Consider the following 20,056-nt stretch of genomic DNA (forward strand, 5'->3'; position numbering starts at 1 on the left):
AGGAGCGCATGGTCAGTGGTCCTATTGGTGAGGACACAGAAGGATTGCCTGTTAGCAGTCTGGCACGCATGGCTGAGTTTGTTACGCTGCCTTTCCCATGACCCTCGCGTTCTCAAAATTTTGGGTGACCGTCATTACTGGTTGGTGACACTTCTAGACCCACGCTACAAGTAGAACTTTCTATCTCTTATTCCTGAGGCGGACAGGTCTACAAAAATGGGGCAGTACCAGAAGGCCCTTGTTGCGGAACTATTAAAAATCTGAAAACGCTGGTGGCAGAGGTCACAGTTCGTTGGACAACCAAGGAGCAGAGGCGAGAGACACAACTCCAATCCAGCAGAGGCAGTGGAACACTGTCCAAGTTCTGGGAGAATTTTCTCTGCCCCTCCCAGGCCCTGAGGCTCGGGGTACTCTCACAAGGAGAGCAAAGTTTGGGAAGATGCTGAGGGAGTACCTTGCCGACCGTACCAACGTCCTCTGTAATTCCTCTGTGCCTTATAATTGTTTGGTGTCCAAGCTGGATACGTGGAATGAACTGGCTCTCTACGCCTTGGAGGTCCTGGCCTGCCCTGCCACTAGCGTTTTATCAGAGCGGGTTTTTAGTGACGTTGGTGGAATTATAACTGATAAGCACATCCACCTGTCAACTGAAAATGACAGGCTGACTCTGATAAAAATGAACAAGGGCTGGATTGGGCCAGACTTCTCAACACCACAGAATGAAAGCAGCGTAACATAAACTCAAATCCAGTGTCTTTTTTTTGGGAGGTGTATTCACATGCACCTTTTCACACCCACACATTGGTATAAGCTTCCTGATTTTGGTGGCTATTTGCTCTTGTCCTCCTCCTTCTCCTCATCATCCACCAACATATCACCAGGGTGACTGTGGTCCGTGATGCAACACCCACAAATTTTTTTAAAGGGTGTTTATGATGCCCGCAAAAAAATGTTTTATATCGTATGTTATCTGTCAGGACCCTGTAATGGGTAATTGCTGCAGTGTAGACATGGCTGCTGATCGGTGCTGCTCATAGCACTATGCATCTGTGAGGACCATGTAATGGGTAACTGCTGCAGTGTAGACATGGCTGATGATCGGTGCTGCTCATAGCACTATGGATCTGTCAGGTCCCTGTAATGGGTAATTGCTGCAGTGTAGACATGGCTGCTGATCAGTGCTGCTCCTAGCACTATGGATCTGTCAGGACCCTGTAATGGGTAATTGCTGCAGTGTAGACATGGCTGCTGATCAGTGATGCTCCTAGCACTATGGATCTGTCAGGACCCTGTAATGGGTAATTGCTGCAGTGTAGACATGGCTGCTGATCGGTGCTGCTCAAAGCACTATGGATCTGTCAGGACCCTGTAATGGGTAATTGCTGCAGTGTAGACATGGCTGCTGATCGGTGCTGCTCAAAGCACTATTGATCTGTCAGGACCCTGTAATGGGTAATTGCTGCAGTGCAGACATGGCGGCTGATCAGTGCTGCTCATAGCACTATTGATCTGTCAGGACCCTGTAATGGGTAATTGCTGCAGTGTAGACATGGCTGCTGATCGGTGCTGCTCATAGCACTATGGATCTGTCAGGTCCCTGTAATGGGTAATTGCTGCAGTGTAGACATGGCTCCTGATCAGTGCTGCTCATAGCACTATGGATCTGTCAGGACCCTGTAATGGGTAATTGCTGCAGTGTAGACATGTCTGCTGATCAGTGCTGCCCATAGCACTATGGATCTGTCAGGACTCTGTAATGGGCAATTGCTGCAGTGTAGACATGGCTACTGGTCAGTGCTGCTCATAGCAGAATGGATCTGTCAGGTCCCTGTAATGGGTAATTGCTGCAGTGTAGACATGGCTGCTGATCAGTGCTGCTCATAGCAGAATGGATCTGTCAGGTCCCTGTAATGGGTAATTGCTGCAGTGTAGACATGGCGGCTGATCAGTGCTGCTCATAGCACTATGGATCTGTCAGGTCCCTGTAATGGGTAATTGCTGCAGTGTAGACATGACTGCTGATCAGTACTGCTCATAGCAGAATGGATCTGTCAGGACCCTGTAATGGGTAATTGCTGCAGTGTAGACATGGCTGCTGATCAGTGCTGCTCATAGCAGAATGGATCTGTCAGGACCCTGTAATGGGTTTTTGCTGCAGTGTAGACATGGCTGCTGAGCAGTGCTGGTCATAGCTCTATGGATCTGTCAGGTCCCTGTAATGGGTAATTGCTGCAGTGTAGACATGGCTGCTGATCAGTGCTGCTCATAGCTGAATGGATCTGTCAGGACCCTGTAATGGGTAATTGCTGCAGTGTAGACATGGCTGCTGGTCAGTGCTGCTCATAGCACTATGGATCTGTCAGGACCCTGTAATGGGTAATTGCTGCAGTGTAGACATGGCTGCTGATCAGTGCTTCTCATAGCACTATGGATCTGTCAGGTCCCTGTAATGGGTAATTGCTGCAGTGTAGACATGGCTGCTGATCAGTGCTGCTCATAACACTATGGATCTGTCAGGACCATGTAATGGGTAATTGCTGCAGTGTAGACATGGCTGCTGATTGGTGCTGCTCATAGCACTATGGATCTGTCAGGACCCTGTAATGGGTAATTGCTGCAGTGTAGACATGGCTGCTGATCAGTGCTGCTCATAACACTATGGATCTGTCAGGTCCCTGTAATGGGTAATTGCTGCAGTGTAGACATGACTGCTGATCAGTACTGCTCATAGCAGAATGGATCTGTCAGGACCCTGTAATGGGTAATTGCTGCAGTGTAGACATGGCTGCTGATCAGTGCTGCTCATAGCAGAATGGATCTGTCAGGACCCTGTAATGGGTAATTGCTGCAGTGTAGACATGGCTGCTGAGCAGTGCTGGTCATAGCTCTATGGATCTGTCAGGTCCCTGTAATGGGTAATTGCTGCAGTGTAGACATGGCTGCTGATCAGTGCTGCTCATAGCTGAATGGATCTGTCAGGACCCTGTAATGGGTAATTGCTGCAGTGTAGACATGGCTGCTGATCAGTGCTGCTCATAGCACTATGGATCTGTCAGGTCCCTGTAATAGGTAATTGCTGCAGTGTAGACATGGCTGCTGATCAGTGCTGCTCATAACACTATGGATCTGTCAGGACCATGTAATGGGTAATTGCTGCAGTGTAGACATGGCTGCTGATTGGTGCTGCTCATAGCACTATGGATCTGTCAGGACCCTGTAATGGGTAATTGCTGCAGTGTAGACATGGCTGCTGATCAGTGCTGCTCATAACACTATGGATCTGTCAGGACCCTGTAATGGGTAATTGCTGCAGTGTAGACATGGCTGCTGATCAGTGCTGCTCATAGCACTATGGATCTGTCAGGTCCCTGTAATGAGTAATTGCTGCAGTGTAGACATGGCTGCTGATCAGTGCTGCTCATAACACTATGGATCTGTCAGGTCCCTGTAATGGGTAATTGCTGCAGTGTAGACATGGCTGCTGATCAGTGCTGCTCATAGCACTATGGATCTGTCAGGTCCCTGTAATGGGTAATTGCTGCAGTGTAGACATGGCTGCTGATCAGTGCTGCTCATAGCACTATGGATCTGTCAGGACCCTGTAATGGGTAATTGCTGCAGTGTAGACATGGCGGCTGATCAGTGCTGCTCATAGCTCTATGGATCTGTCAGGACCCTGTAATGGGTAATTGCTGCAGTGTAGACATGGCGGCTGATCAGTGCTGCTCATAGCACTATGGATCTGTCAGGTCCCTGTAATGGGTAATTGCTGCAGTGTAGACATGGCTGCTGATCAGTGCTGCTCATGGCTCTATGGATCTGTCAGGACCCTGTAATGGGTAATTGCTGCAGTGTAGACATGGCGGCTGATCAGTGCTGCTCATAGCACTATGGATCTGTCAGGTCCCTGTAATGGGTAATTGCTGCAGTGTAGACATGGCTGCTGATCAGTGCTGCTCATGGCTCTATGGATCTGTCCGGTTCCTGTAATGGGTTGTTGCTGTGGTTGGAGGCACAGGCCTCTATTCTCTGGTCCTGGCATCTGTAGGAGGATCATCGCTATAACACTGGGCACCTGCTTACAAGGAATGGCTTCCTCTCCTGAGCTCACGCTATACCCCTCCTGACAAGGACCAGCATTATGAAGGGCTCCTCTAATATTCCTGAGTTGTGGTGTCAGGAGATTGTCCAGGGGTTGGTGAGGAGATCACTACTTGTTGGTGTGTTCTAAAATGAAACGTGGCTCATTCTTATATTTTGCCTGCAGAATCTGACTATAATGGCGACCGTGATCTACACTGACCAGGAGAACGGTGATGATAATGCTGCGCTGTTGTCCAGAGATCGTGCACAACTATCAGGTGCCGGTAAGTGGTTTCTAAAGGTAACGGCCGATCTGGCCCCAATTCATCAAGGGGTTTAATAGATTTCTAGCAGAACTCTGACAAGTCAAAACTTTTATGCAACTAGATGTTAATTTTTATATATATATATTTATTTATTTAAGCACTTTCACTCCAGCTCTGCCAAGTGGACGGAGCATGGTGAAGCCACCTGACTCACAACTTTCCATAAATTAAGTGCACCCCATCACTATGGTGCGCCTCACCAGAAGTGTTAAGTGGAGTCCACCTCATAATAAACTTTGCTTTTACTTTTGCCCACCCATCTTTAAAGAATCTTTGCCATCAGTTTTTATTCTCTATATATTGCAGTCATCATATTATATAGCACTGTGTACTTACAATTGCTCATTTTGCTTTTCTACCCAGCTTATTGTCATTTACCTAATGGAAAAGAGATGTGATTAATAACTGACTAGCTGAATCCTTCTAATCTCTATGATACCACAAGGTGAACTTTTCCTGCATGAGTCATAAGTCCCTGCAGAGGAGGAGGGGGCAGCTGGGTCAGGAGGTGAAGAGGAGAATGATTTTTGCAGGGAAGAGGCTTCCTGTTTCTACACAGAAAAGAATTTACTGGGTAGAAAGGTAAAGTGAGCAATTGTTAGTACACAGTTCTTTATAATTACAATATATTAAGAGGATAAGCTCTGATGGGAGAGGTTCTTTAAGGCTGTCATGTATTGGGTAATGAGTTGGGGTGTCAGTCTCCATCAGTGCTGGCTGAACACTGACTATCCTGCTCAGATTACTACACATGGCGCTGCTCCTCCTCCCTGTAGTATGGGCTACGCAGGACGGTGCCGAGGCTCCAGATTCTACCTGCACAGCGACAAGGTCCCAACACTTCTACCTCTATAACTTGCCTAATGCAGACGCAAACCTGCAGCCTTTCCACTGAGATCTTGTCGGCCTTCTACACTGCCATGGCTTTGTCTGCACAATGTAGCTTAAAGGGAATGTCCACTTCTTAAGCATCCTAGAAGTCTACAATATAAGGTCAGTATTCCTCTAACCCTCTGCCTTATTTGGCTGCCATTGAAGGCAGTCAGCGAAATGGGTTCAATTTTCTATAGAAGTGGCAGAATTTAACCCCTTCCTGACCGTGTTATTTCCCGTCTCTGCATTTTTCTTATTCTTCTAAGAGCAGTAACTTTATCTTTCTGTCAATACAGCCATATGAGGGTTTTTGTTTTTATGCCGTTCACTGATCAGGTAAATTATTTTTATATTTTGATTGGACTTTTACAGAAGTAACGCCCATATGTTTTATTTTAAAATGGGTCATAGAGGGGCAGGGGTGATATGAATGTTCAGATTATACTTTTTCCTTTTTGTCCCCTTAGGCTGTGTGCCCACGATGCGTTTTTTAAGCGTTTCCGCAGTGGCAAAAACACTGCAGAAACGCTTAAAAAACACATGGTAGAAGGCCTGCCATGTTCCCCAATGATAACCCGCATGTGCTGTGCACATGCTGCGGAAATTTCTGCTGCGGATTATCATTGCGGAAAAAAACGCAGCACTACCAATTATTTTGCGGAAGTGCTGCTTTTTCGCCACCACTTACTTGCATTAGAACGCATGGATTACGCATCACTGTATATGTAGATGCTCAATCCACGCGTTCCAATGTGCGGATGGTTCCCAGGTCTAGAGGAGAGGAGACCGTCCTCCGGACCCGGGTACTATAGAAACTGTGAAAAAAAGAATAAAATAAAAACGAAATATGATACTTACCTTCTGGCGGCCCCCGCTGCGCCCCTCCTCTCATGCCGTCAAATCGCGATGGACTGAAGGACCTGCGCTGATGTCATAGTCATGTGATGGGTCACGCGACGCTGACGTCGGCAGGTCCTTCAGTGCAGTGTACCGCGATCTGCCGGCAGTCAGCACCGAGTGAAGCAAGACTCTGGGGTCCATCGGAAAGTAAGTATAGATTTATTTTTTATTTTTTGACATTCTCTCGGGTCACACTATATAAATCCATGTCGTTTGCATGGATTTATATAGTGTGACCAAGTTGACAAGCACTTTCCAAGTGATGCTAAAATCGCTTGGAAAGCGCTTGACAACCCGCATGCGGAAATGCATGTTAAGAACTCTTCATTTCCGCATGTCCCTGGCAGGAAAATGCATGTACAATCCGCATGTACAATCCGCATGTACAATCCGCATGAACAATCCACATGCGTTTTTTCTGCCAGGGGAGATGCAGAAACGCTCAGGAAATATCCGGAGCATTTCTGCATGGTGGGCACATAGCCTTAGGGGACTTGAACATGCAATCATCTGAATTCTTGTTACGTACAGCAATACTGCAGTATATAGCCAGCATTCACAGATCTGTCAGGACAGGCATGGGTCTTTTCAGCAGACTCCTTTCTGGCAGTGATGGCATCCCACGATCGTGTTACAGGAGCACAGATGGGCACATGGCATGACTCCCTTCTCAGTTCGCTGTTAATGCCGCTGTCCGTCTCTAACAGGTGGAGCTCTGCCCTACATGTGGCTATTAGAGGTTGATGATGGCTAAATATCACAGCTGGCATATGATGTAACTGCAAATCATGTTGGTAAGGGGTTAAAGTGCCACTCCAGTGGGTTTTTTTTGTTTCACTTTTAGTGTAGAAATGATTTTCAAGTATGTGCTCAGATTGGGCATGGGTGCTGGGATTACTAGTACACCTGACATCCAGGTGGGCATAATTCTGTTCCTTGTGTATTGGAAGACTCTGCCTCTGCTGCTTTGGTGTTGGCAATCTTTCAGTTTCTTGCCCATTGATGCTCGGGAACAATCCTCAAAGTATCTATTTATCGGTCGACCATGACTGCACCACGAGAGAGGGAATCCGCCCACCAAGTACAAGAAACCTACAGTCTTAAAAGGGGCGGCACCTCTCGTCTCAGTTTGGTTTCCTGTCCTTGATGAAGGGAACCTGTGGCAGGCTTACTTGTTGAAGATGTACAGATTCTGAAGAATCAAGCTGTCGAGCAGCGCCCACAGCCTGGGGTCGGCAGCTCCAGCATCGCTCTGCGTCAGTGGCTGTGGAGCGGTGCCTATGTCTGGGGTTGGCAGCCCCAGCATCGAATGGGCGCTGGATGGCAGCAGGGGCTGTGCCCCTGTCTGGGGTTGGCAGCCCCAACATCATGCTGGTGCCAGATGGTAAGGGGGAGCTGCGCCCCTGTATGGGGTGGGCCGCCCAGTGTCGTTCTGGTGCCAGGCAGCGGTGTCCCTGTGGGAAGTTGCAGCTTCAGTGCCGCATGATACGGCGGGGCCACACGCTTCCGGTCTCTCTATGTAGCCGGAGGCGTGGCATGATGCTGCTGTGCGCCCCGGTGGTCACTTGACCGGACCAGGAAGTTCCGGCCACATGTGTGCAGACTCCAAAGGGAGTGCTGCAATAACCTCTACGGCCAGCAGGTGGCACACCCAGTGGTAGAATTAGCAACCCTTAAATCCCTCTCCCTTAAAACAGCACTACTAATAGCTTTAACCTCTGCTAGGAGGATTGGTCACATTCAGGCTCTGTCTACGGCCTTACCATTTACTCAAATCCTGGATGATAGGCAGGATCAGGTTTAAGAATTACTCTATCTCCCTAAGGTAGCTACTCATTTCCACTGACTTCAGGAAGTAGTACTACCCTCCTTCTGTCCTAATCCGAGTAACCAGAAGGAAGCAGAGTTGCATACATTAGACGTAAGGAGTTGTGTGGTTAGGTACCTCTCGGTTACCAAAGACTTTAGGAAAGAGAGCTCATTGTTTATATCCTACCAAGGGGTTAGGAAAGGGTTTAAAGTCAAGGTCCCCGTAGCTAGATGGACCCTCCCTAGACTTCTTAATCTCTACAATTCTCTCGTGGTGCTGTCATGGTCGACCGATGGTCATAAGTTACTTACCGGTAACGGGATTTTCTGAGACCATGACAGCACCCTTATATTTCCTCCCTTCATGTTTGTGGGAGCACTCTGTTTGTTAGAATTTCACACTTAATGGGTGGTGTATGATAGAGTCATTTTGTGATTGTTTGCTATGTTTATCCTGGCAGTCCTCTCAATACTCTGTAATCCAGACTGAGGCGAGAAGTGGCACCCCTTTTTAAGCCTGTAGGTTTGCTGTCCTTGGTGGGCTGACCCCCCCCCCCCATGGTGCTGTCATGGTCTCCGAAAGATCCTGTTACCGGTAAGTAACTTGACTTTTTCCCTATAGGAAAGTCGCTTGTCAAAAGCCACCAGGACAAAGTGCGCAGTTCTGCATCAAGTGGGAAAACATCAAGAAAAGCTCTGGGAAATGTCAACAAGCAAGTAATGACCCAGAAGAACGGGCAGCCTCTGAAAGGAGACCGGAAAGTGCCAAAGCCTGCGCCAGCTGTTATACAGGTATAATGTATTACCACAGCTCTGACCATACACCGCTCTTGTGTTCTGCCCTGTACTGATGTACCGACTTGTATCTACATAATCCTAAAATGCCACAGGAACATCTGCAAGAAGATCACATGGCATTTTCTACTATTACAAGTCCCATTATTATCTGTTGGATTAAAGTGGGCTAATATCTGGCTAATCTAGCTGTGTAATGTGTATGGGGGTCTCCTGGCTGCCCTAACAAATATTCAGTTCAAATACCCGCTCCTTGTTCTCTAGGCACAAATTGCTTAGAGGCAGCAGATTACCCTCCTCCCCACAGAACACATGAGAGCTCATCTGTATGTTGGGAGAGATGGCTGCTAGCCGAACAGTGTATGGCCAGGATGGAAATGAAAGAACTTTACTTTATGCACTTCCTCTGTAAATCCTCCTGGAAATGTATGAACTCTACTTTCTGCACTTCCTCTGTAAATCCTCCTGGAAATGTAAGAACTTTACTTTATGCACTTCCTCTGTAATCCTTCCTGGAAATGTAAGGACTCTACTTTCTGCACTTCCTCTTTAATTCCCCCTGGAAATGTAAGAACTTTACTTTATGCACTTCCTCTGTAATCCCTCCTGGAAATGTAAGGACTCTACTTTCTACATTTCCTCTGTAAATCCTCCTGGAAATTTAAGAATTTTACTTTATGCACTTCCTCTGTAATCCCTCCTGGAAACGTAAGAAGTTTACTTTATGCACTTCCTCTGTAAATCCTGCTGGAAATGTATGAACTCTACTTTCTGCACTTCCTCTGTAATCCCTCCTGGAAATATAAGGACACTACTTTCTGCACTTCCTCTGTAAATCCTCCTGGAAATGTAAGAACTTTACTTTATGCACTTCCTCTGTAATCCCTCCTGGAAATGTAAGAACTTTACTTTCTGCACTTCCTCTGTAATTCCCCCTGGAAATGTAAGAACTTTACTTTCTGTACGTCCTCTGTAATCCCTCCTGGAAATGTAAGAATTTTACTTTATGCATTTCCTCTGTAATCCCTCCTGGAAATGTAAGAACTTTACTTTATGCACTTCCTCTGTAAATCCTCCTGGAAATGTAAGAACTCTACTTTCTACATTTCCTCTGTAAATCCTCCTGGAAATTTAAGAACTTTACTTTATGCACTTCCTCTGTAATCCCTCCTGGAAATGTAAGAACTTTACTTTATGCACTTCCTGTGTAATCCCTTCTGGAAATGTAAGAACTTTACTTTATGCACTTCCTCTGTAATCCCTCCTGGAAATGTAAGGACTCTACTTTGTGCACTTCCTCTGTAATCCCTCCTGGAAATGTAAGAACTTTACTTTTTGCACATCCTCTGTAATCCCTCCTGGAAATGTAAGAACTCTACTTAGTGCAAATCCCCTGTAATCCCTCCTGGAAATGTAAGGACTCTACTTTCTGCACTTCCTCTTTAATTCCCCCTGGAAATGTAAGAACTTTACTTTATGCACTTCCTCTGTAATCCCTCCTGGAAATGTAAGAACTTTACTTTATGCACTTCCTCTGTAAATCCTCCTGGAAATGTAAGAACTCTACTTTCTGCACTTCCTCTGTAATCCCTCCTGGAAATGTAAGGACTCTACTTTATGCACTTCCTCTTTAATTCCCCCTGGAAATGTAAGAAGTTTACTTTGTGCACTTCCTCTGTAAGTCCTCCTGGAAATGTATGAACTCTACTTTCTGCACTTCCACTGTAATCCTTCCTGGAAATGTAAGGACTCTACTTTCTGCACATCCTCTTTAATTCCCCCTGGAAATGTAAGAACTTTACTTTATGCACTTCCTCTGTAATCCCTCCTGGAAATATAAGGACACTACTTTCTGCACTTCCTCTGTAAATCCTCCTGGAAATGTAAGAATTTTACTTTATGCACTTCCTCTGTAATCCCTCCTGGAAATGTAAGAATTTTACTTCATGCACTTCCTCTGTAATCGCTCCTGGAAATGTAAGAATTTTACTTTATGCACTTCCTCTGTAAATCCTCCTGGAAATGTAAGAACTTTACTTTATGCACTTCCTCTGTAATCGCTCCTGTAAATGTAAGAACTTTACTTTATGCACTTCCTCTGTAATCCCTCCTGGAAATGTAAGAACTCTACTTTATGCACTTCCTCTGTAATCCCTCCTGGAAATGTAAGGACACTACTTTCTGCACTTCCTCTGTAAATCCTCCTGGAAATGTAAGAATTTTACTTTATGAACTTCCTGTGTAATCCCTCCTGGAAATGTAAGAATTTTACTTTATACACTTCCTCTGTAATCCCTCCTGGAAATGTAAGAATTTTACTTCATGCACTTCCTCTTTAATTCCCCCTGGAAATGTAAGAACTTTACTTTATGCACTTCCTCTGTAATCCCTCCTGGAAATGTAAGGACACTACTTTCTGCACTTCCTCTGTAAATCCTCCTGGAAATGTAAGAATTTTACTTTATGAACTTCCTGTGTAATCCCTCCTGGAAATGTAAGAATTTTACTTTATACACTTCCTCTGTAATCCCTCCTGGAAATGTAAGAATTTTACTTCATGCACTTCCTCTGTAATCCCTCCTGGAAATGTAAGAATTTTACTTTATGCACTTCCTCTGTAATCCCTCCTGGAAACGTAAGAATTTTACTTTATGCACTTCCTCTGTAATCCCTCCTGGAAATGTAAGAATTTAACTTTATGCACTTCCTCTGTAAATCCTCCTGGAAATGTAAGAACTTTACTTTATGCACTTCCTCTGTAATCCCTCCTGGAAATGTAAGAACTTTACTTTGTGCACTTCCTCTGTAATTCCTCCTGGAAATGTAAGAACTCTACTTTGTGCATTTCCTCTGTAATCCCACCTGGAAATGTAATAACTTTACTTTATGCACTTCCTCTGTAAATCCTCCTGGAAATGTAAGAACTCTACTTTATGCACTTCCTCTGTAATCCCTCCTGAAAATGTAAGAATTTTACTTTCTGCACTTCCTCTGTAATCCCTCCTGGAAATGTAAGGACTTTACTTTATGAACTTCCTCTGTAATCCCTCCTGGAAATGTAAGAACTCTACTTTATGCACTTCCTCTGTAATCCCTCCTGGAAATGTAAGAACTTTACTTTATGCACTTCCTCTGTAAATCCTCCTGGAAATGTAAGGACTCTACTTTGTGCACTTCCTCTTTAATTACTCCTGGAAATGTAAGAACTTTACTTTGTGCACTTCCTCTGTAATTCCTCCTGGAAATGTAAGAACTCTACTTTGTGCATTTCCTCTGTAATCCCACCTGGAAATGTAATAACTTTACTTTATGCACTTCCTCTGTAAATCCTCCTGGAAATGTAAGAACTCTACTTTATGCACTTCCTCTGTAATCCCTCCTGAAAATGTAAGAATTTTACTTTCTGCACTTCCTCTGTAATCCCTCCTGGAAATGTAAGGACTTTACTTTATGCACTTCCTCTGTAATCCCTCCTGGAAATGTAAGAACTCTACTTTATGCACTTCCTCTGTAATCCCTCCTGGAAATGTAAGAACTTTACTTTATGCACTTCCTCTGTAAATCCTCCTGGAAATGTAAGAACTCTACTTTATGCACTTCCTCTTTAATTCCCCCTGGAAATGTAAGGCCTTTATTTTATGCACTTCCTCTGTAATCCCTCCTGGAAATGTAAGAATTTTAGTTTATACACTTCCTCTGTAAATCCTCCTGGAAATGTAAGAACTCTACTTTATGCACTTCCTGTGTAATCCCTCCTGGAAATGTAAGAATTTTACTTTATACACTTCCTCTGTAATCCCTCCTGGAAATGTAAGAATTTTACTTCATGCACTTCCTCTGTAATCGCTCCTGGAAATGTAAGAATTTTACTTTATGCACTTCCTCTGTAAATCCTCCTGGAAATGTAAGAACTTTACTTTATGCACTTCCTCTGTAATCGCTCCTGTAAATGTAAGAACTTTACTTTATGCACTTCCTCTGTAATCCCTCCTGGAAATGTAAGAACTCCACTTTATGCACTTCCTCTGTAATCCCTCCTGGAAATGTAAGGACACTACTTTCTGCACTTCCTCTGTAAATCCTCCTGGAAATGTAAGAATTTTACTTTATGAACTTCCTGTGTAATCCCTCCTGGAAATGTAAGAATTTTACTTTATACACTTCCTCTGTAATCCCTCCTGGAAATGTAAGAATTTTACTTCATGCACTTCCTCTTTAATTCCCCCTGGAAATGTAAGAACTTTACTTTATGCACTTCCTCTGTAATCCCTCCTGGAAATGTAAGGACACTACTTTCTGCACTTCCTCTGTAAATCCTCCTGGAAATGTAAGAATTTTACTTTATGAACTTCCTGTGTAATCCCTCCTGGAAATGTAAGAATTTTACTTTATACACTTCCTCTGTAATCCCTCCTGGAAATGTAAGAATTTTACTTCATGCACTTCCTCTGTAATCCCTCCTGGAAATGTAAGAATTTTACTTTATGCACTTCCTCTGTAATCCCTCCTGGAAACGTAAGAATTTTACTTTATGCACTTCCTCTGTAATCCCTCCTGGAAATGTAAGAATTTTACTTTATGCACTTCCTCTGTAAATCCTCCTGGAAATGTAAGAACTTTACTTTATGCACTTCCTCTGTAATCCCTCCTGGAAATGTAAGAACTTTACTTTATGCACTTCCTCTTTAATTCCCCCTGGAAATGTAAGAACTTTACTTTATGCACTTCCTCTGTAAATCCTCCTGGAAGTGTAAGGACTCTACTTTGTGCACTTCCTCTTTAATTACTCCTGGAAATGTAAGAACTTTACTTCATGCACTTCCTCTGTAATTCCTCCTGGAAATGTAAGAACTCTACTTTGTGCATTTCCTCTGTAATCCCACCTGGAAATGTAATAACTTTACTTTATGCACTTCCTCTGTAAATCCTCCTGGAAATGTAAGAACTCTACTTTATGCACTTCCTCTGTAATCCCTCCTGAAAATGTAAGAATTTTACTTTCTGCACTTCCTCTGTAATCCCTCCTGGAAATGTAAGGACTTTACTTTATGAACTTCCTCTGTAATCCCTCCTGGAAATGTAAGAACTCTACTTTATGCACTTCCTCTGTAATCCCTCCTGGAAATGTAAGAACTTTACTTTATGCACTTCCTCTGTAAATCCTCCTGGAAATGGAAGGACTCTACTTTGTGCACTTCCTCTTTAATTACTCCTGGAAATGTAAGAACTTTACTTTGTGCACTTCCTCTGTAATTCCTCCTGGAAATGTAAGAACTCTACTTTGTGCATTTCCTCTGTAATCCCACCTGGAAATGTAATAACTTTACTTTATGCACTTCCTCTGTAAAACCTCCTGGAAATGTAAGAACTCTACTTTATGCACTTCCTCTGTAATCCCTCCTGAAAATGTAAGAATTTTACTTTCTGCACTTCCTCTGTAATCCCTCCTGGAAATGTAAGGACTTTACTTTATGCACTTCCTCTGTAATCCCTCCTGGAAATGTAAGAACTCTACTTTATGCACTTCCTCTGTAATCCCTCCTGGAAATGTAAGAACTTTACTTTATGCACTTCCTCTGTAAATCCTCCTGGAAATGTAAGAACTCTACTTTATGCACTTCCTCTTTAATTCCCCCTGGAAATGTAAGGCCTTTATTTTATGCACTTCCTCTGTAATCCCTCCTGGAAATGTAAGAATTTTAGTTTATACACTTCCTCTGTAAATCCTCCTGGAAATGTAAGAACTCTACTTTATGCACTTCCTGTGTAATCCCTCCTGGAAATGTAAGAATTTTACTTTATACACTTCCTCTGTAATCCCTCCTGGAAATGTAAGAATTTTACTTCATGCACTTCCTCTGTAATCCCTCCTGGAAATGTAAGAATTTTACTTTATGCACTTCCTCTGTAATCCCTCCTGGAAACGTAAGAATTTTACTTTATGCACTTCCTCTGTAATCCCTCCTGGAAATGTAAGAATTTTACTTTATGCACTTCCTCTGTAAATCCTCCTGAAAATGTAAGAACTTTACTTTATGCACTTCCTCTGTAATCCCTCCTGGAAATGTAAGAACTTTACTTTGTGCACTTCCTCTGTAATTCCTCCTGGAAATGTAAGAGCTCTACTTTGTGCATTTCCTCTGTAATCCCTCCTGGAAATGTAATAACTTTACTTTATGCACTTCCTCTGTAAATCCTCCTGGAAATGTAAGAACTCTACTTTATGCACTTCCTCTGTAATCACTCCTCGAAATGTAAGAATTTTACTTTATGCACTTCCTCTGTAATCCCTCCTGGAAATGTAAGAACTTTACTTTATGCACTTCCTCTGTAAATCCTCCTGGAAATGTAAGAACTCTACTTTATGCACTTCCTCTTTAATTCCCCCTGGAAATGTAAGAACTTTACTTTTTCCACTTCCTCTGTAATCCTTCCTGGAAATGTAAGGACTCTACTTTCTGCACTTTCTCTTTACTTCCTCATGGAAATGTAAGAACTTTACTATATGCACTTCCTCTGTAATCCCTCCTGGAAATGGAAGAACTTTACTTTATGCACTTCCTCTGTAATCCCTCCTGGAAATGTAAGAACTTTACTTTGTGCACTTCCTCTGTAAATCCTCCTGGAAATGTAAGGACTCTACTTTGTGCACTTCCTCTTTAATTACTCCTGGAAATGTAAGAACTTTACTTTGTGCACTTCCTCTGTAAATCCTCCTGGAAATGTCAGAACTCTACTTTCTGCACTTCCTCTTTAATTCCCCCTGGAAATGTAAGAACTTTACTTTATGCACTTCCTCTGTAATCCCTCCTGGAAATGTAAGGACTCTACTTTCTGCACTTCCTCTGTAAATCCTCCTGGAAATGTAAGAATTTTACTTTATGCACTTCCTCTGTAATCCCTCCTGGAAATGTAAGAATTTTACTTTATGCACTTCCTCTGTAATCCCTCCTGGAAACGTAAGAATTTTACTTTATGCACTTCCTCTGTAAATCCTCCTGGAAATGTAAGAACTTTACTTTATGCACTTCCTCTGTAATCCCTCCTGGAAATGTAAGAACTTTACTTTATGCACTTCCTCTGTAATCCCTCCTGGAAATGTAAGAACTCTACTTTATGCACTTCCTCTGTAATCCCACCTGGAAATGTAATAACTTTACTTTATGCACTTCCTCTGTAAAACCTCCTGGAAATGTAAGAACTCTACTTTATGCACTTCCTCTGTAATCCCACCTGGAAATGTAATAACTTTACTTTATGCACTTCCTCTGTAAAACCTCCTGGAAATGTAAGAACTCTACTTTATGCACTTCCTCTGTAATCCCTCCTGAAAATGTAAGAATTTTACTTTCTGCACTTCCTCTGTAATCCCTCCTGGAAATGTAAGGACTTTACTTTATGCACTTCCTCTGTAATCCCTCCTGGAAATGTAAGAACTCTACTTTATGCACTTCCTCTGTAATCCCTCCTGGAAATGTAAGAACTTTACTTTATGCACTTCCTCTGTAAATCCTCCTGGAAATGTAAGAACTCTACTTTATGCACTTCCTCTTTAATTCCCCCTGGAAATGTAAGGCCTTTATTTTATGCACTTCCTCTGTAATCCCTCCTGGAAATGTAAGAATTTTAGTTTATACACTTCCTCTGTAAATCCTCCTGGAAATGTAAGAACTCTACTTTATGCACTTCCTGTGTAATCCCTCCTGGAAATGTAAGAATTTTACTTTATACACTTCCTCTGTAATCCCTCCTGGAAATGTAAGAATTTTACTTCATGCACTTCCTCTGTAATCCCTCCTGGAAATGTAAGAATTTTACTTTATGCACTTCCTCTGTAATCCCTCCTGGAAACGTAAGAATTTTACTTTATGCACTTCCTCTGTAATCCCTCCTGGAAATGTAAGAATTTTACTTTATGCACTTCCTCTGTAAATCCTCCTGAAAATGTAAGAACTTTACTTTATGCACTTCCTCTGTAATCCCTCCTGGAAATGTAAGAACTTTACTTTGTGCACTTCCTCTGTAATTCCTCCTGGAAATGTAAGAGCTCTACTTTGTGCATTTCCTCTGTAATCCCTCCTGGAAATGTAATAACTTTACTTTATGCACTTCCTCTGTAAATGCTCCTGGAAATGTAAGAACTCTACTTTATGCACTTCCTCTGTAATCACTCCTCGAAATGTAAGAATTTTACTTTATGCACTTCCTCTGTAATCCCTCCTGGAAATGTAAGAACTTTACTTTATGCACTTCCTCTGTAAATCCTCCTGGAAATGTAAGAACTCTACTTTATGCACTTCCTCTTTAATTCCCCCTGGAAATGTAAGAACTTTACTTTTTCCACTTCCTCTGTAATCCTTCCTGGAAATGTAAGGACTCTACTTTCTGCACTTTCTCTTTACTTCCTCATGGAAATGTAAGAACTTTACTATATGCACTTCCTCTGTAATCCCTCCTGGAAATGGAAGAACTTTACTTTATGCACTTCCTCTGTAATCCCTCCTGGAAATGTAAGAACTTTACTTTGTGCACTTCCTCTGTAAATCCTCCTGGAAATGTAAGGACTCTACTTTGTGCACTTCCTCTTTAATTACTCCTGGAAATGTAAGAACTTTACTTTGTGCACTTCCTCTGTAAATCCTCCTGGAAATGTCAGAACTCTACTTTCTGCACTTCCTCTTTAATTCCCCCTGGAAATGTAAGAACTTTACTTTATGCACTTCCTCTGTAATCCCTCCTGGAAATGTAAGGACTCTACTTTATGCACTTCCTCTGTAAATCCTCCTGGAAATGTAAGAACTTTACTTTATGCACTTCCTCTGTAATCCCTCCTGGAAATGTAAGAACTTTACTTTATGCACTTCCTCTGTAATCCCTCCTGGAAATGTAAGAACTCTACTTTATGCACTTCCTCTGTAATCCCTCCTGGAAATGTAAGAACTTTACTTTATGTACTTCCTCTGTAATCCCTCCTGGAAATGTAAGGACTCTACTTTATGCACTTCCTCTGTAATCCCTCCTGGAAATGTAAGGACTCTACTTTCTGCACTTCCTCTGTAAATCCTCCAGGAAATGTAAGGACTTTACTTTATGCACTTCCTCTGTAATCCCTCCTGGAAATGTAAGAATTTTAGTTTATACACTTCCTCTGTAAATCCTCCTGGAAATGTAAGAACTTTACTTTATGCACTTCCTCTGTAATCCCTCCTGGAAATGTAAGAACTTTACTTTATGCACTTCCTCTGTAAATCCTCCAGGAAATGTAAGGACTTTACTTTATGCACTTCCTCTGTAATCCCTCCTGGAAATGTAAGAATTTTAGTTTATACACTTCCTCTGTAAATCCTCCTGGAAATGTAAGAACTTTACTTTATGCACTTCCTCTGTAATCCCTCCTGGAAATGTAAGAACTTTACTTTATGCACTTCCTCTGTAATCCCTCCTGGAAATGTAAGAACTCTACTTTATGCACTTCCTCTGTAATCCCTCCTGGAAATGTAAGAACTTTACTTTATGCACTTCCTCTGTAAATCCTCCTGGAAATGTAAGGACTCTACTTTGTGCACTTCCTCTGTAATCCCTCCTGGAAATGTAAGGACTCTACTTTCTGCACTTCCTCTTTAATTTCCCCCGGAAATGTAAGAACTTTACTTGATGCACTTCCTCTGTAATCCCTCTTGGAAATGTAAGAATTTTACTTTATGCACTTCCTGTGTAATCCCTCCTGGAAATGTAAGAATTTTACTTTGTGCACTTCCTCTGTAAATCCTCCTGGAAATGTAAGAATTTTACTTTATGCACTTCCTCTGTAAATCCTCCTGGAAATGTAAGAACCCTACTTTGTGCACATCCCCTGTAATCCCTCCTGGAAATGTAAGAACTCCACTTTCTGCACTTCCTCTGTAAATCCTCCTGGAAATGTAAGAATTTTACTTCATGCACTTCCTCTGTAATCCCTCCTGGAAATGCAAGAACTTTACTTTATGCACTTCCTCTGTAAATCCTCCTGGAAATGTAAGAACTTTACTTTATGCACTTCCTCTGTAATCCCTCCTGGAAATGTAAGAACTTTACTTTATGCACTTCCTCTGTAATTCCTCCTGGAAATGTAAGAACTTTACTTTATGCACTTCCTGTGTAAACCCTCCTGGAAATGTAAGAACTCTACTTTCTGCACTTCCTCTTTAATTCCACCTGGAAGTGTAAGAACTTTACTTTATGCACTTCCTCTGTAAATCCTCCTGGAAATGTAAGAACTTTACTTTGTGCACTTCCTCTGTAATCCCTCCTGGAAATTTAAGAACTTTACTTTATGCACTTCCTCTGTAATCCCTCCTGGAAATGTAAGGACTCTACTTTCTGCACTTCCTCTTTAATTCCCCCTGGAAATGTAAGAACTTTACTTTATGCACTTCCTCTGTAATCCCTCCTGGAAATGTAAGAATTTTAGTTTATGCACTTCCTCTGTAAATCCTCCTGGAAATGTAAGAATTCTACTTTGTGCACATCCCCTGTAATCCATCCTGGAATTTTAAGAACTCTACTTTCTGCACTTCCTCTTTAATTCCCCCTGGAAATGTAAGAACTTTACTTCATGCACTTCCTCTGTAATCCCTCCTGGAAATGTAAGAACTCTACTTTCTGCACTTCCTCTTTTATTCCCCCTGGAAATGTAAGAACTTTGCTATATGCACATCCCCTGTAATCCCTCCTGGAAATGTATGGACTCTACTTTCTGCATTTCCTTTGTAAATCCTCCTGGAAATGTAAGAACTTTACTTTATGCACTTCCTCTGTAATCGCTCCTGGAAATGTAAGAACTTTACTTTATGCACTTCCTCTGTAATCCCTCCTGGAAATGTAAGAACTCTACTTTGTGCATTTCCTCTATAATTCCTCCTGGAAATCTAAGAACTTTACTTTATGCACTTCCTCTGTAATCCCTCCTGGAAATGTAAGAATTTTACTTTATGCACTTCCTGTGTAATCCCTCCTGGAAATGTAAGAATTTTACTTTGTGCACTTCCTCTGTAAATCCTCCTGGAAATGTAAGAATTTTACTTTATGCACTTCCTCTGTAAATCCTCCTGGAAATGTAAGAACTCTACTTTGTGCACATCCCCTGTAATCCCTCCTGGAAATGTAAGAACTTTACTTTATGCACTTCCTCTGTAATCCCTCCTGGAAATGCAAGAACTTTACTTTATGCACTTCCTCTGTAAATCCTCCTGGAAATGTAAGAACTTTACTTTATGCACTTCCTCTGTAAT

General features: G+C 42.5%; 1 protein-coding gene across 1 annotated transcript in view; it reads right to left on the reverse strand.

The window, feature by feature from the left end:
• The window catches only part of LOC141212402 (trafficking protein particle complex subunit 4-like), a 95,837-nt gene extending 89,663 nt beyond the window's left edge, over positions 1–6,174 (reverse strand). The window contains exon 1 of the mRNA XM_073664938.1: positions 6,141–6,174. Coding sequence (XP_073521039.1) covers positions 6,141–6,174 — 34 coding nt within the window. The remainder of the gene's footprint in view (positions 1–6,140) is intronic.
• Positions 6,175–20,056: the final 13,882 nt, after the last annotated feature.

Source organism: Phyllobates terribilis, unplaced genomic scaffold (assembly GCF_046119375.1).
Source record: "Phyllobates terribilis strain yellow unplaced genomic scaffold, ASM4611937v1 Scaffold_173__1_contigs__length_4020020, whole genome shotgun sequence".
In the NCBI taxonomy this organism is placed as follows: Eukaryota; Metazoa; Chordata; class Amphibia; order Anura; family Dendrobatidae; genus Phyllobates; species Phyllobates terribilis.